At 40.3% G+C, this 18,301-nt stretch overlaps 2 protein-coding genes across 7 annotated transcripts in view; one reads left to right on the forward strand and one right to left on the reverse strand.

Moving 5' to 3' along the window:
- Positions 1 to 17,429, reverse strand: part of GNB1 (G protein subunit beta 1) — a 44,526-nt gene extending 27,097 nt beyond the window's left edge. For 2 of the 6 annotated variants that reach the window (XM_082776915.1, XM_082776914.1), the window contains exons 1-2: positions 17,284 to 17,422; positions 11,239 to 11,398 (exon numbers count right to left, since the gene is read on the reverse strand). The gene's annotated coding sequence lies outside the window, so the exon portion shown is untranslated. Of the gene's footprint in view, positions 1 to 10,309; positions 10,343 to 11,238; positions 11,399 to 17,283 lie in introns of all 6 variants that reach the window. The other 4 variants (XM_082776916.1, XM_082776911.1, XM_082776913.1 and 1 more) reach the window with 3 other exon arrangements.
- On the forward strand, positions 223 to 17,947 carry LOC309886206 (uncharacterized protein; the record flags this gene model as incomplete). Its single annotated transcript, XM_082776842.1, has 3 exons — positions 223 to 261; positions 927 to 961; positions 17,284 to 17,947. 3 exons carry the CDS (start codon positions 223 to 225, stop codon positions 17,945 to 17,947), a joined length of 738 nt encoding a protein of 245 aa, XP_082632968.1.
- Positions 17,948 to 18,301: the final 354 nt, after the last annotated feature.

Raw genomic sequence — 18,301 nt, forward strand, 5'->3', positions numbered from 1 at the left:
TCTTCAAATCCACTGCATCAGGACAGCAAAAGATGATTTTAAGCATAAAGCAAGAATAATGAATCAAAGTAATCTTAAATCAGAAGGCCAGTCTACAACCTGACATACTTTACGCTGAACCATTTACATGCAACGCAAGTTTCTGCTTTTTACAGTTCACTATTAGCTGAAAAATTTACCACCTACTTCAGTGCTCGGTATGGAGGTTAAGCTACTTAGGATATGGGTCGTCCTCATCCAAGCCCATTTATAGATGAACAGGTTAGTACTGCGATTATGAAACTCCCAGCATAAGCAGTTTTGCTTGTTACTGCCAGAACACCACACTTCCAGACATAAAACAGTAACTCACGCTTGGAGGCCAAATTTCTTCCCCCTCCCTGCATCCCTAAGGAAACAAACATGTCTGACATGGCTGTTTTAACATCTGAAAAAAAGATCCACAACTCATCTTCCAAAAGTTCACAGGGTAGTTTACCCACACTGCAAACATCATGAAATCTAGTGGAATTCCAAGAGAATTACCTGAAAGATCAACAAGTAAAATTACACTGGAACAGCACATAGAATACACAAGAGCAAAGGCCAAAACACACACCATTATTGTCCTGTGTTGCACCCTCATTAATATATGTGTTGCAGATTTCATATGCTTTCTGAAACAAACAAACAAAAAATGCTACTTTAAGCAGCCTGCAAGAAGAGTAAGGAATTGTAAAGCAAACTTTTCCAAATTCAGTTTATTTTGTTTAAATCAGGTTAGATTTTCACCTAGGTATGCTGAAAGCATCCTTTGATGCCTGCAGAATGCAAGCCCGGCACTCAGATATCTTCAATTCTACATTACAGATGGAACTCAGTTAAGAACAAAAGTAGACAAACCACTTAAGAGAAAGATTTGAATTGCCACAGCTTTCCATTTTTAGATAAAATGTAGCCTGGTAAAAGCAACATGTAAATTACAGGCTACTTCATTCATCACACCACAGTACTGGCTCAGCAAAAAAAAAAAAAAAGAAATTCTTGTACTTCGTACAGTGCCTTAATCAGCCCTTATAGCCCTGCTTAGCTGACAGCTTGAGGTTCTCAGCATCAGGAACTGGGGTTTCTAAAACAGGAGAGAACAAAGTACCGCGGAATGCTTCAGGCATGGTTCAAGTGGTTACGCCATTACACCAATGCACCTGGAGGTCAGCCAGCCCCACAGACGACTGGGGAAACAACCAGGGTCCGCTTGCCCACAGCCCTCTGCATAGCAGGCTGGACTAAAAGGAAAAGATTGCAGCAACTCTCAGAGGACAAAAGCACCATAACTTCTGGGTAAAGCTTCCCTACAGGTACTCACTAACTGCTGTCAATTCTCATAGTTTTTAATTTAAATGTATTGAAGTAGTTACACGGAGGTGACAACTTCGCCTCAAACTCTCTCAACCCCAACACCCACCACATTACTGGAGAGCCTCCGGCCAAAAGCCATGAAGATGAAGAAGGGATTGAAGCACTGCTCAGATGAGGAGGTGCTGAGAGCTGCTCAGCCTGAAGGCGGCTGATGAGGGGTTTTATCAACATAATTTAAATTAGATCTCCGTCAATACTAGTAAAAATCGAGTTTCCACAACCATCATGCCACTTCCATCTTAAATTATTACATAAACCATCTTCCTACAAGACTGGCACATAAGCTTGGGTGAGCCAAGGTACTCAGCCAGCGACAATTCCATTAGAGGAAAAAAACAAATCTAAACTAATAGAAGACTGCTAGCAACCATCAGTGTTACTATTAAGGTAGAAAAAAACTTCAAGTGAAGTCACTTTGCTGATCTAATTCATCTCCCTTAGCAACACCCACCCATGTGAAGGGGGACGCTCAGCAAGGAGGGCTGGACCTGGGCAGACGTTCACTGCTTTAGGATGCTTCGTGCCAGGCACCCGACACTTACCACCACACTAATGTATCAAGCTACATGACAGAGATAACAGCAGTAACACTAGCAATGGGAGGCTTTTTTATTAAAATTATTTCTTACACACTACACAGCTGATTACTATCACAGAACAATATCTTAAAACCCAAGAGATTACATGACCTTTCCCAATCACTGCCAACAATGTAAAATCCCAGCTATGCCACCAGGAAACAGAATCTACAAGTCAGAAATGTAAAGCTATGTTTCAGTGCTATTCTGTACGCACAAAACTACCCTCGGTTTGATGGACTGGTCCTAACTTTCATCATAAAAGCAGCTTTATCAGACAGCAAAAAGCTTGGAAGGATGTCAATATCTGCACGGATGTTGCTCCTCCAAGAGCCAGCTGTAACTTTAACATTTCAAGTGACATTTCCTTTTTTTCCTTACCTGTTTCCAGAAATCTGGAAACACTTTCCTCCCGGAGAGATCTGTGCACTTTTCCTCCATTACTGACATTGCATTAGGAAAAAAAATTTTTACTCAAAGCAGCATGTAACACTGGAAGATCACTGGGTAGGGAACAGAGCAACCTCTAGGTTCTAGGGCCTCACTGCAGTTCTGGCTACATTCCTTCATCTTGGAGCTTTGCTTTTCAGCACATGAAACAGGAAAACCCAGACAGAAGGGGTCTACACAAAACAGTTTGTGACCAGCCAACATGGCCTTCAATCAGTCTGCCTTCAAATAAGCTGTGAGGGCAGCAGTTTTAACACACAGTATCTAACAATAATAGTTGTTAAAAAAACATCATACATAGCTTCTAGTGCTCAGCAAAAAATAATTCCGCTTTTAGTTCAGAAAATTCATGGTAGAAACCAGCTGGTAACTAGTATGGAAACCTTGTAATGCCTTGCAAAGCCCACATTCATTACCACAGTTTTACATTCAAAGTCCCAAATTAAAATAGTCTCAGAAAATGTTACCTTTGTCTCCTCCGACTGTGTTACAAACTGATTCATAAGAAAGTTAACTTCTACACGCAAAATACTCCATGTGTCACAGGCTATTTCCACACTGTACAGCAGCACAGCACATCTACCAAATGATCACCCAACTCCACCTCTATCTGCTTTGCATAATCCACCAGCTTTTGCTTGCGTGCCCAGATTTTCTAAGACCCGAGGAGTCATCATTCCTTATATTTAAGCAGTATTTGAAAATACGCCTTGAGGGTAGTTTGCCATTCTCTTAAAACGTAACGTTGATGGGCAGAAAACAGTGTAACACAGCCCGGCAGCACAGCGGCCTGGCTCCTGCCACCAACAGTGAACGAACTCAAGCTGCCTTCACGGAAGACAAGAGCCCTACTGCCAAAATACTCACATTTCCAGATGCTAATCCCATGACCTACATTTAAAAAAATCATACTGATGCAATATTTAAGCATAAAAATCTGGCCTGTAACAGGTCATTTCATTAATCCTTTCTAAATTCATCTGCAAGCTAGGTACGTTATTAAAAATCTTAATTCTAGGTACAACACTGAATTTACATAAACAAATAGAAGAACTATTGCAAACATACTTTTCCTAAAAGGGTTCTTATGAGATCTTTAAAGTAGTTTGATATCAATAACTATTGTAGCTTTAGCAATCCAAGTTAAAAGGCTTTCTAAGTACATCTTTTCTGCATTGTTCTGGAGGAAATTCACATTTAAAAGTATTTTAAGTGGCTGCCATAGGAACCTAACTTGTTTTAAGAACAAAAATTACTGATGTGTAGTACCAGTTTTCAACAAACATTTTTAAATTGAGAATGCCAAAAGCCAAAACACTCCAGTTTTATTTTTTCCCCCCTCAAAGTTATCTATATGCAATTACTTCTGAAGAGCAACACATCTATCAATAAACTGCATCAACTTCATCAAACTGGTCAGGGAACTTTTACCTCTCCTCTTTCCTGACCTTACAATTAAGAAAGACAGTAGTCAAGAAAACTTAGAACCTGTTTGCACATAAATTTCTAGCTGTATCAGAAAAAAATGTTTCTGAAAACCACCATGTAATAAAATATCTCCTTATCCAAAAGGAAGCACTTTTTTTTTTAGCCATGTATTACCCGTCATCTCTCTTTCACACTGAAAAAGAAATCCAAGTCAGCACTGATGAAGAATATATTACTGTTAATTAACCAACACAGAGATGACTACGCATTTATTACTATAGGCTTTTATCTGCAGAGCCTTACAGAACCCAAACAGTTGGTTCTAACTTCAATCATCACCTTTCATTGTTTCCTTTGACTCTCACCACTAACCTCCAGGTTTTTGGGGAGCATTTTCAATTCATTTGTAAACTGACCGGAGTGTACCTGAGCACAGCAGAGCATGTGCAATACAGCCATCTCCATCCTACACCAACAGTAGCACCACTGACACTCACAGATTTTCTTGCTAGTCAGAATTATTGCCACGAACAGGGCAGCAGCTCTAAAGGGGTCAATATCTAACCAAGTATTACTGGATCCAAACACCATCTCCCTAACACACAACTAGCACAAGTCTTTTCGAGATATCAATTTTCCAGCAGGTTTTCAATTCATTTTCTGTGACTTCAAGTGCGTTCAATGAATCCTCACAAAGACTGACGTATTTATCATGATCATTTCTTCAAATTCTCCCCCAGCAATTCCATAGCAGGTGCTCAGGAGAGCACAGCATGCAACTAGGTAATGTCAAACAGGCATATGAATGGCTAGATGCAAAAACCGGTACAGAGGTAGGCAATTACATCATCTCCTCTTACCAAAAATCCTTAAGATTACAATAAAATCCATCAAGTGGATAAACTGACATTCACTGACAGTTACAGTGTAAGACAAGAGCACAGATTTTCCGAAGGCCTAAACAATATTGCTCTCAACTCTGCTGCCAGCACATTTCTATCGGGATAGGTTGGCATGATCTTCCAATTTATCTTCTCAACGCTACTAAAATGTGTGAAACAACACATGAATTACCATTACAGAGACATCAGGAGGTACATTAGGATCTTCTCTACAATATTTATTTTATTAGAGGAGGGAACGGGCCATGTGATCACTTATTTACAATAAAGAACAACCTAAAGAATGAATACTAGTGAAAATAAAATGAAATCAGTAAGACTCTACAAGTACGAGCACCAAAAATGAGAACTTCCTATTGTTGCATTCTTTATTTCCATGAACTTCAGCTTAACTATTTTAATCAACAGAAGCCAAATCATTCATTTTATCCTACAAATGCCAGCTAGTAAAGAGTCAACTCAGTCAAAGGAGAATGAGCTGCTTCCTATTTTCACCCTTTAAAGAATGTAACCAACCAACTTTCAGGATGCTACATTTAGCAATATTACTTTTTACATCCTTAAAAGTCAAACAATTTAAAATAAGTAGCAAGATCCAATCTAATTAGCAAGTTATTATCCTTGAGCTAAGCAAGTCATTTACAGATATATGGCAGACTTTTATGGACAGTCAGTTTTGCTTCTGAAAGCACTCTCCTTTCTTCCAAGCATGTAGTCACCAATTTCAGTCAAGATATTCACAAGTTTACCTGTCTTATGGGACAGTGAGGTCCTCAGAACAGTAATGAAAAACAATTGTTTTTAGAAGCAGAAAGTTAATTTAAAACCTATTACATCAGAATTGTGTTTTATCATACAGTCCAAAGAGCATCCCCCCCAAAATGGTTTTAATTGTTAGGGTCCAGTCCTGGAAAAGTACTTCAGTAACACGAATCTTCCTTGTACTCTCATCAAGATCAACTCTGAGAAAATAAACAAGCTTTACCCTATTAAGATCTTAATGAGAAATACAAAAAAAGCAAAAGGTACCCCCATCTTGTAGATAGTTATTAAATAGGCTGGTTAAGATTTAATAACTACTAACAACTACCATAACTATTATCACATGCTGCTTCAACAAAAAAAAAAAAAAAAAAAAAAAAAAAAGGTAGTTAGGACATTTGAACAAACTGTCTGCTCTCTTTGTGCCTTTGCTACCCAGACTACATGGCCTCAGAGATCATAACCATAAGAAAAATATTTCTTCTTTACAACTATGTTAGAGACTTACCAAGCTTCTAATTACTAATTAATAAGTACATTTATTTCACTGAAATAAAAATTTAGATGATTGAACTGCACTGATCTCGATTAACAAAGCATTATTAGAAAGAACTTATGCATACTACAAAAATAACCACTTCCCAGCACCAGTCTGAAGATAAAAAAGAGTATTTATACTTAAAACCAATAAAAAAATCTTGTATCTGCTATATGCATGAGGTAATACTCAAGTAGAGATTAAAATATAGCATGACTTCCATAATCTTTTTACCCAAAATAGATTGAGTAATACTTTGTTCTCTAGCTCTGCAATCAACATAATCCATCTTTAGTCAATGCGCAAGCAGTTCCATTAGTTTTGATAACAATGATTTATACCTCCTAGTAGCTCATTGATTTCTCCCAGCAATTGCTGTATTTTGATGTGTACCGTTGATATAAAACCAGTTCAGGTACAGGAGAACAGCAATAAGGAAAACAAGGCTGATGGACTGAAAAGTAGGGTAACACAGGAGACTTTAAAGCCAGTAGGACTGAAAGGGGTTTTTAGGAACAGACAATGCAACAATGCTTAATGCCGATATGGAACGTAAACTTCAAGTACAACCCAGGGACAGCACCGCCAGAGAAAGCACAAAGGTACAACAGGAAATACTTGCTTTCACCCTTGGACATTCCTTGTTCCACAGTACTGCATTAACCCTCTTAAAACTGGCATCAGGTTAGGTTGCAGTCGTATTCCTCTAGATAGAATGAATCAGGGTAAGTGATCAAAATAAAAAGGAAAACACAGTAATAAAAAAAATTAATAGGTAAAGCACTGCTGGGATTACAGGCCAGGGTGGGAATTAACTAAGACAAAGAAAACTGGACATATCAGAAGACAAAAATACGTGCCAGGTGAGGAAAGTAAAGCCTGTTTAACAAAGACCTGTACCCTTCACGTTTTTGCACCTATTTCCTGATCCTCTGCACACACACTTTACATAATGGCTGTTTCATGCTTATTTGGAGTCACTGAACACTACTGTTGTGCAGAACTGTGTGGTTTTTTGTTTGTTTGTTTTTTGTGGGGAGGAAGGTGAGGGAAAAGGTGTTTTTGAGCTTGTTTTTAAAAAAGAAAACACACCAACTGTAGCAGACAATGCACCAATCATCACGGTCCTTTACAAATAGAAGCAGGGATATTTGTAGCCTCACACAGAATATTAACGACTGAGTTGTGAACAACATGATTGCAGTTGTACTCAGCTCCAGCTTCCCCCTGTTTGCTTCTAAGTTCCGTCATCTTCTGCAAGAGCTGGGCTGCTCATTAACTAGAAGCTGAACTATCAGTTTTACAGCACGGTGCACGGCCGAGAACTATTTGCCATCCGGGTTTCTTTAACAGCCTAGATCGTGAAGTGAGGCAGATGAACAGCAGATGTCTGTGCCACCATCTGCAACAGAGGGCAGCAATAACTGGCTTCCCCAGAGCGAGCCCTTTGGAGTTTAACTCAACTGCAAGGATAAGGAAAAGTAACAACAACAAAACTATTACAGGATAAATTAGACTGAGAAATCAGAACCAAGTGAATGAATTCTCCATAGTGCATATCCAGAAAACAGGTAGTCACTGCTGACACAGCTTAATGCATTATGCTCAATTCCCAGAGCAGTAAACAAAAAGTATAATTTCCAAAGCCAAAGGTTTTTAAGTGTTCCTGTTCTACATTATTTCACCTGAAGCATCACACAGTCTTTTAACTGCGTAACATTGCATATTAAGTTCTACAGTAAGGTCTGCAACAAGGGCAATCAACTGCAGGTAGTTTTAAAAGCCACCACCAATTCTTCTAGGGTAAGAACCTGTATATGTAGGAAACTACTTAACAGCTGCACAAACAGAAGCCAAAAGTATTAATGCGATAGATAAATACCAATAAAGGTGATGTATTTCTTAAGCAAAATACCTTAATAGTGAGTTAGTTTTGCTACCCTGCTTATACTCTGAAAGCAGAGATGTGCCATTATTTCCCCCACACACACTCATCTAGCAAGGAGCATGCCTGTGCACGGCACAGGATGAAATTCACAGGTTTTATAAACATCGCTTGATCTTAGTACAGCATTGCTGGTACTATTTTATATCCTTGCTCTGTATTCCTGTACAGTTCTTTCAAACACCAAGCTTTCATGGGAAAAAAGCTTCTCTCATATCAGAACCATCTACAAAGAAATCCCATTTCAATAACAAAACATTTCTTGTCCTACTAAGTGAGAGAGCTCATGACAAAGCCATTGGCCAATGGCACCTTGCTTTTCTATACCATTCGCATTTATGTGCGGTAGTGAAAGGCCAACCTGTGCTTCGTGCAAGAAGTTCATCTGTTAACTGTCAAACCTACACAGAAAGACAAAGAAATTCACCAAGACTGCAGAGCAACCTTGAAGTACCCATTTTAGGAGGAAACAGGCATTTCAGCCATTTGATTTCAAATACCTAGAAGACAATTTTTCTTTACTCTAGACAATCACAGCAGAAGTCAATGACTGTTACAGTTGAGGATTTTTTTTTAAATATCATTTCTAACTTTTTTAAATTCACAAAGACTATGGCTTCAACATGTACTATTTAAAAATTAGTTCATGGAATGTATAACTTAAAATGATGTATTTATGCACCATTCACCCACAAAAATCAGACTAGTTATTACTGGGTTTTGAGAAGCAAGAAGAGCAATTCTAACTACAGGTTTTCAGGCTCAACACATCTACAAATCACTGGCCAGATAGGATCTGGCAACTTGTAGCAAAATCTAGGACTTCATAACCCAAAGCACAATTAAATTACTTTAAGCACCAAGCGAACTGTTCTTGATCTTCGTACAGACAACACCTTTGCTAGACAGCAGCATATCTGCTGAAATCTTCGGCATTTTACCACTTCACAAAGAACATGCAACAGGAATATCAAACATATGCTCCAACAAAGAGAGTTCTTTAATTAGTACAGCACGATCTTATTTTGAGTACCAAAGGTTTCAGCAGACTATCACATCTACTTTGTTTTTCTAGACAAACAGAAAAAATTGCCACCGCCCCCCAAACACATTTGTTAGGCTAGCTGGAGAAAACAACGCTGGGAACAAAACAGGAGAAATCCCATAGGATAATAATCACCTTTCTTCTCAGCACCTTGAAGCACACCAACTAATGGTACTCAACAGACCACGTGTGTATTTACTGAAGACATAACGCTAAGTTTCATATTATGCAACTGTAAGTCATGATGTTTTATGCACTGGAAGTTAAGTTTACTTATTTCTTTATTTTTCAGATTAAAGCGTTACTATGTTTGCTATCTAACATATACCTCAAATCATTTGGCATTAACCAAGACATACCAGCTCAGCAATTAAACTTAAGTGGAACAGAACTAATTACATTTATGGCAGAAAGAGACTCACCGCACTAGTTTTAACCAAAAGATCTTACTAGAAAATATTGGTATTTCGCTACTGAAGATAACTATGCATCAACTTTTAAGGTAGCAGAATTAACAAAAAATGCACGTGGATATCTTCTGTCCTTTTTCAATCTTGGAGCTCCGACCTGCCATCCATCCCTTGCTCGTTTCTGTAAAACACTGTTAAATGAAATTGCCCAAAAGGGTGGACTAAATACAGAGTATTCTGATTTTAAAACAGAAGGTAGCAGGGCAGTTCAATTCCTCCAATTTCCAAGGAAAGCCAAATCTCCCCCACCCATTACAAAAGGATTTCAGCGCCTCAGGTAGTAGTTTGCAATGCCTGACACCTGGACAGATACAAGCAGACTACATCTCTCCAAAAACATTTGTAGGCTTAACAGCCTGTTCAGTAACCCTCAGCAAAGGAAGTCTAGTAAGCCATACCGTGTTACCACACATGTTCCAGTAAGAATGAGAAAGTCCTTAAGGTAAAGCGCACACTGTTAGTACTAGGTGCTTATATTTCAGCTTCCTCTAAAGTTAAACTGCAATTTTGAAGTGAACAATTATAAATTCTTCTCTCAGGATAGAACTGGAAATCTGTTTCAACATGTCACAAAAATAAAACAAAACCCATCCGGCTCATCACATAACATCAGGGTCTTGCAAATAATTCTAGATAACCTCCACTTATTGACTGATTTCCTAAAACATCAGGGTGAACGCAAAGCACGTGGTAATGAACAGACTTCTAAGATGGTTCCTTACAGCTTGCCCAAGATAAGCCAAAAAGGACAGAAAAGGATGATTACAATAAAAATGCATAGTTAGCAGCTCACCTGAAATCATTTAAGGAGAAATTCTTGTTCTTTCTGTACAAAGACAATAAACGGTACCAGCTGTTTAATTAAGCCTAATGCAACAAAAGAAAAAGCAAGCCACAGAAGCAAGGCATTGCTTTCCTGTCAGCAATGTCAATGTTGTGGGCATTTGCCTTTCTGAAAGTCATATAGAGAGCCTTGCAGAACATCTTATTTTGTTTTCTACAGTCGCTACAGTTTGGTTTTGGAGTAAGGATGAGCAAAATCATCACTGAGACCTGAATTGGTAAAATATTCACAACTAGTCTGAAAGACTGTATGCTGGAGTTCCCAGACCCAAGTGTTTTTTTCTTTTTTCCCTTTGCAAGGGTAAAAAAAAGCTGTAAATAGTGACAAAAATCTTCACATAGTTTTTAATATAGTTCTGCATTACATAAAGCTACAAAAATTATCTAATCCATCTAATTATGGATAATTAATATTTTCTTTTTTTGCGAGAGCTGGCAGGCATTACTGTAGTCTTCAAGACAGCTCAATGATATTCTCATCATGATAAACATAACTGGTGAGAAGTTTGAAGCAAGCCTTCCTGTTTCTCAGACCACTGCAGGAACATGTAAGAAAAAAAAAAATGTATTTAGCTATCTAAAATTCAATTAATCCTTGTAATTTATGAAGGGTATTTCTTTTCTACAGAGAACCTTTAGAAATTGTGCTGATTTGGTAGGCTGAAATATTAATTAATCAAAAACATTTTTAATGAAGCAATTTCACACTAACCACTTATAGCAACAAACAGCATTTCTTATTGTAACAGCAAATAGATTTTTAATAATTCTTTCCCTTTGATTCCTCATTTTTTTGTATTCAAGTTCTAATTACTACCTATGAAAATAATTCGAAGATTTAGCCTGTCTTTACCACCATTGGTTACAAAGCCACCTTACCCATCACCTCCTTTAAGCTCCCTCAGATCACCTTCTTTAATTCTTCAGACTTGTTTTCATTTATACATTAGGATTCCAAAACTGACTCGGCAGACAAATCAAGTTTTAGCTCTTCAATGCCACCAAATCAAAAATAACTGTAGTTCTTCTCTTCTTAATCCTGTGACAATAGGCAAAAACATTTTGTTTCAACAATTCTTAAGCTAAAAATATTTAGAAAAATATTTTTAGAATAAGATTACCTGAATTTTCAAGTCAGTAAGAAATCCCAGCAATCCTACATGGATTCTGTCTGCCCACAAACCAAACAGACCCAGGCTCATGAGCAAGTTCCCGATGCCAGCTGCCCTGCAAGAGTCACCTACATGCATGCTTTAGGTCTACGCTGAGTTGGAGATATTGGGATTAATTTGGACCTCCATAAAATAAGGGCTATACTTACTTTAATAACCTTGTATTTACCTTAAGAGTGCAGACACAGATAATTACCACGGATCAGCTGACAAGGCTAACCTATTCATTAATCCAAAACCAGGTCTTCCAATGACACCTGCAACATGTGAAGCACCGCTACTGTAAACCTGCTACAGTTACTTGTACTGGTTTTCAACAGGACTTTAATCTGGCAAGATCTAAATAACTGAAGCATTTGCTTCCTAACTGCTTTCCCAAGCCCACACTTACTCCTGTGCTCTGTGTCACTGATTTCCCCCACCAATGAACTGTAATTTCAGAAACCAGAGCAATGTGGAACATTTTTTGTGGTATCCTTTTTTCCTGCAACTTGAAAATTTATAAAACCTAAACAACTGAGCGTTCAGGTCAGCAATAAAAACGCTGGGCAGAATTTAGAGCTATTTCCAAGCCCCCCGTGATGTCCCCAAAATATATTTTGGCTTACACTTACAAGCTGTCTTGTAGACATCCAATTATGCTCAGTGTTACTGGGGATGCTGTAAGACATCTGTAGCCACACGAGGTCTCAGCTGCTCCCAGACAGCAGGCATGGATGCTGTTGTGTCATTTCTCTCTAGCTGGGTTCAAGACGAACTAGCCCTGGGCACCCACGAATACACAGGGAAGGGCAAACATTTCCCCCTCCACCTAGTACACTCAGGGTTCCAGCTGCAGTCTCACAGATAAGCAGAGACTGACTTATCATAACATGCTATGCCGCTAGCAAATCTACTAACACAAACATTTAATACACATTGTTTTACAAGATATTAATTGTGAAGAACACATTTTAAAAGGACAGCTGTTAAAAGCAGACCAATAAAATATCTGTATGTCAACCTCCCCACCAAATTTGAATGTGTAATTTTATTCAAAGGCCAAACCATATCCTTGCTACTTAAGTCTTCTACTGCTTAATAAAAACACAATATTCTGCTAGAAAACCTATTCTGGAGCATCAACATTCTTGTACTAGGAAGCTTTCCACAGTAATTTACATTGATTATTCTGGCATCTAAAGCAAAGGTACTGTTAGTAGCCAGCTCAATGCTCTTAAAAACCTCTTAACATTCTGCTGAACTACCAGTTGGCTCAAGTACCTATGGATTCTGCATACATTTCTGTTTGGTGAAAAACAAATCCACACACACAAATCCCTAGCATACTAGACACCCTGTGAAGAAATAATAAATTGAGATTCCATGTTAAATAGAAACTTAGAGGCTTGGGGGGTATTTTTGTTTTTTATCTCGACCTTGGCTAATACAAGTTCCAACATTATCAGTGGGGAGAAAAAAAACATTTTGAATGTAGTATGTATTCTTTTCATTTTGATCATTCGAGAGACTCCCTTAAAAAATAGTCCATTTTATCTTCAATCAAATGTTTAACATTTCGCCAACACAAGGTAGTTACTGTCAAGGTTATAGTTTTTTTCCAACATCAGCAGTAAAATACTATAAAATAAATACCCTGAATGCTGGCATGAACATAGGCATTAGAGGCTCCAAAGAAGATTCACCTAAGCGTATTTCAACCACATGAACGCGTGATTTCTCATTTCGACTTCCCAGCAGCAAACTAGCGCTAAGTGGAATTCTTGAAACAATACGGTATGCCATATGGCTAAAACTGGATATTAAAATTGAGAATATCAATTACCAATCCACTAATGCTGAGAGCCAAAATCCACAGACAGTAAGAATTTAATCCAATTCAGATACTAAACATGAGCCAGGCCTGACATACAGAAGACAAATCTACTGCCGCTTGCACAGAAAGCAAGGAACTCCAATCTCCTATCATGGTGACTACAAAACTAAGTAAATTCAAAGCTTTCTTAATATTCCTAACTACAGCAAAAGGCCTACTAAGCATCTGCAAGAGCAACAACGCTACTTCCACATGAACTGGTAGCTCATTTTGCACTGTGATTGAGAAATCACAACTCCTAAGAAGAAGCAGAATTGTTTCCCACATGACCAAACCAAAGGCTCAAAAGCACCAGGAAGTTATTACATACAGCAGCCAACGTCATCTGGTTTAATTTCAAGAAAAGGCACCCTAAAAAATACAACAGATATATATTTCTGCTATAATTAAAGGATCCCAAAAGTAATTGCATTAATTGGAAAATTTTCTCATTCTAAGTAGATTAGTGTTAATTGCTCTGGTTTCAAGTTTTAATAGCTGTGGAAAATTCGTTCTTGAATGATATTAAGAACAAAGCTACACAAAGTTCTACATACTACCTAATTACACTCATTTTATTGATTACTTACACACAGAAATTCTATGTCTAAACACGTTTTCAGATTTCCATGAATTAGGGAAAATCCAAAAACTGCTCTTGCTAGGATTTATTGTGGAATTCTAATTTTACATTTTGACAAAGATTTAAATGACCTAACAGCTACAAGGACTAAACAAGGATAAATGTAATTTCTCCTACTCACTACAGGATCCCATTTCATCCTACTCCTTTCTGATCCTATACTGAAAGGCCAAATATATAGTACCATTTATTATTATTTTTTTTTAATGTACAGTTCATTTCAAGTTTAACAGAACATTAATAGCGCTACTAGATTGAACTAACCATTTATTGGACAAGTATTCTTGTTTAATAATTTGATCTTGACAGGATCAAATCTATATCCTTGACAGGATCTGTATAGACCAAAACACATTTGGCTAATCTCAGATTTCCCCCACCCCCAATGAAAATTAAAAAAAACCACACACAACTTTCAACTGCAAATTGGGCCTCCTTCCTTCTTTACGCACTATAGCTAGGCTATTACAGTAAAGTAACAAACACCTGATTATACACAAAGTCATGCATAAACACTACTAAAAAGCTTGATATTACCAAGGGTTTCGAGGTCATTTGAATAGAGGAGACATAACAACCATTTCTTCATTGTTCCTACTGGGTACTATATTATTTTAAGCCAAAGTCTAGTATACCAAATATTGACCAAGCTATTTTATTTAGGCTACCAAAGTTAAGAAGCTTGGCACTATAGTGAAAGATCATAAAAGTTACCAAGGGAAAGTCCATTTAAAAATATATATAAAAATATATATAAATTGTTTTAGAATTTTCCATTGTTACTTTAAAATACAATACCTCGCAGAGGCAGAACCTTTTTAATATCCCCAAACCCTTCCTCGCTCTTCCCCATAAGAACAATTACATGAAGCATGACAATAATTTCAGGTCAGAAGCAGCTTAAAGAGCTGCCAGACGTGGCGAGCACTGGGCAGCAGCCAGGTGACTCCTCTGTGCCCCAGGAAGGCACCTGCCTGCACGGGGCCTACTACCTGACTAGCAGAGAGCCTGCAGCCGTGTACAGTCCTCGCAGAGCCTCCCAATACCTGCCTTCCAGGTTTAAAATGCCGTTTTTCAGCAGCAGGCTTCAGAAAAACAAAGAGCATTTTGTTGGTACTAAGCCGTCACTGTGAGGTATAAAAAAAAATCATGTCACCCCTTTATCCAGTGACAGCCGATGTGAACATTTCAATACAAGTAGTTACTCCTCCCACCAGTTCCTATCTGGAGGAGCTCACAAAAATGAAGAAAAACCCACCGACCTCTCTCAATAATCTCTCCAACGCTCCTCCTACCCCAACCCAAAAAAAAGAAGCAAGCAAACCAAACGAGAAAGTAAATCTAAATACAATTACGAAATAAGATCTAGTTTGGCAAAGCTGTGGTGAGGAGGAGTTGAAAAATGAGAGCTGCCTTGCTGCAAACGCCATCTTGTTGCAGCTATTGGGCCCAGGCACAGAGAGATCCATTCATTCACAGCAAAAAGAAAATCAAACACACACCCTGGCTAATCTGCAGCCACCAAAACAACTACACGATTATCAGCCCTTCTCTTTCTCCTCTCCTAAAGCACACAAGGGGAAAAAAAATCTGATACTTTATATGTAGAATAAATTTAAAGCTTAACATAATCTCCCTGTTTTTTTGCATGCATTTCACACGCGCCGACAGCATTTTGTCTCTATTCACATCCTTGTGCTGAGCAGATCAGCTTAAAATATGGGATAACTTTCATGATTAGGGACAGATATTTTACAGCAGTGAAACGTTTAATTCTCTGATTTTCAATCACCCCCTCCAACTTCAGCCAACAATTCTCAAAAGCTGTTTCAATAACCACTAAAACCTTGTATTCACAGTCCTTTCCTCCCATTTTCTACTGTGGGGACAATACATAATAACGTGGCACTCGGCATCCTAAAAAGGATGCCTAATTTCAAATGAGTCCCACCTATGACTTTGTTAGGGAATAATGAAGTATCACATTCGTTAAAATTTCACCTCAGCTTCAGGAATGATAAATTGACATCTTAGAATAACTTCTATATAATTCTGATTTTCTTCTGGACTAGTTTTTTTTTTAAATAAAATATCTCTTTTACATGCAAGATTTTCTATCTTTTCATTTCATACAAAGGTGTAGGAATTAAAAATCCTACCTCTTAGGTATCCGTTCAGCGGGTAAAATATATAATATATATACATTTAAATTAATACTGAAGCCTTTTTGGTAGTTAAACGGGAACCAAAATATTATTTTTAACATTTCCAAGGAGGAAACTCCTTTTTCCTATTGTACACCCTCCATTACCGCTGCTACAGGCGCACAAAAATATGCAGCACCCTAACAGATGGGCGAACGATAAATGTGAAGCAAAATGCATCTTCATCTGTGATCTTAAGGAGAAGAAAACACCCCCGGGCCCCCCGCCGGGCAGGGGGTGCTGAAGGCAGCCTTACCCTGTCGGTCTCGCCCCTCTCTCCTCTCAGTCAGCTTTCCACCATTACAGCAGCCCCACCATAGCTTTCTCTCGAGTGTTTTCTCCAAGCATTCCTTCTATCGGCTTGATTTCTCTGGAAACCCACCTTTTGTATTTTAACAAAACACTCCACCCCCCCCCCCCCCCAACGCAGACCACCGCGGCGTAATTCCAATTAAAAATGGATCCCCGCAAAACCCAGCGTCCCCTCCCTTTTCGCCTTAAAGCCTCCAAGAGAGAAAGGGTCCCACCCCCACCTTTTTCTCTCCTCCTCCTCCAGCCACAACCACACTTCTTTTTTAGGGGAGGCAGGAGCAGGGGCGAGGTGGGGAAGGGGAGCTCGGCGCCCCCGCCATGCTGAGGCGGCCCCGCCATGAGCCACCCTTCCCGCCCGCTGAGGCGAGAAGGGGGGCTGAATTTTTTTTTTTTTTTTTTTTTTTTTTTTGGGGGGAGGGCGAAAAATGGGGGCACCAGGGCAGGCTGAGAGAAGCAGAGGAAGGGGAGGAAGGAGGGAAAAGAGAAGTGCGGCAGCGATGGGGAAGAACGGGGGAGGGGAGCGGGGTGGAAGGGCGCAGCCACGCAGAGGAAGAAGGAACCGGGGATGGAGGGGGAGAGCTGAAGGAAAGGGGGGGCGGCGGGAAGATGGCCTCAGGGTGGGGCTGCGGCGGGGACGAAGGGCTCGGTGAGCCCTGTGTGGGGGCGAAGGGGGCTGAAGAAAGCCGGCAAGGCTTTATTGGGGTCCGACCCGCCCCAACCCGCCCCGCGGCCGGTTACCTGCTCATTAACGGGGCCGCTTCGGCCGCCCGCGGCTCCTGCCCGCGTCCCCGCCGGCCTAGGGAGGGGAAGGGAGGAGGAGGAGGAGGAGGATGGTGAGGAGGCAGGCAGCCGTCCGCGCTGGGTCTGGCCGATCCCGCCGAGGCAGCGAGCAGCTCGGGCCGTAGAGTCGGAAGCGGAGAGCAGTGTGGGGGGGGGGGGGGCAAAGGGGTGTCGCTGGCTCTCGGCTCCTCCTCGCACGCTCGGTCCCCGCTTAGCTCCCCGCAGCCATCGGGAAGCGAGCAGCCTGGGCGCGGTTAACCTCCCCCCCCAGCCGCCCCGCCCGTGCTGCTCGGCCGGGAAACCCCGGCTCGGCTCGGCTCCTCCTCACAGCCAGCCCCCGGCACGGCGCCGCCCCGCTACCCAACCCGGCGGCGCCCAAGGCTTCCTTCGTTCCCCTAAGGCAGTGCTCTGCTCCCTTAGCCCCTCTGAAGCGTGTGGAGGCTGCAAAAAAAAAGGGGGTTTGCTGTCGAGAAGGGCGCTGGAGGAGTCGCTTTCCTCCGCCCCGTCCTCGGGCGCTGCCTCCTCAGCGCGGACAAAGGGCGCGGGCTGCCCGGGTTTCGCTTCCCGCCCTCACGGGGCGCCCAGGCCCGACGCCAGCTCGGCGGTGAAAAGCCCGGCGTAAACAAGAAGAAGAAGAAGGAAAAAAAAAAAAAAAGAAAAAAAAAAGCCCCGAAAGTGGCGCTAAACGGTTAAAAAGAGCGTGGAGGGAGAGCAGAGAAACCTTTTTCACTGGCGTGTGAGGATATTAAACATAAGAATTGTGGGGCTTTACGCACAAATAATGGCGGAGGTGGGGGGTTGAGGCCTTAAAAAGCTGCTAGCAAGTACTAAATCCCTTTTGTATCGCCATATTTCTGTCAGGGACTTAAAGATTATGGCAGCTCTGTAGGTTTGCACCTTCATAATTATTTTTTGTGGTATCACTTTCAAGAGAACTTGCAGGGCCAAAGTTTCCAGGGACTTATTTTCATATTCT

The sequence above is a fragment of the Aythya marila genome (assembly GCF_965140915.1).
Source record: "Aythya marila genome assembly, chromosome: 21".
NCBI lineage: Eukaryota > Metazoa > Chordata > Aves > Anseriformes > Anatidae > Aythya > Aythya marila.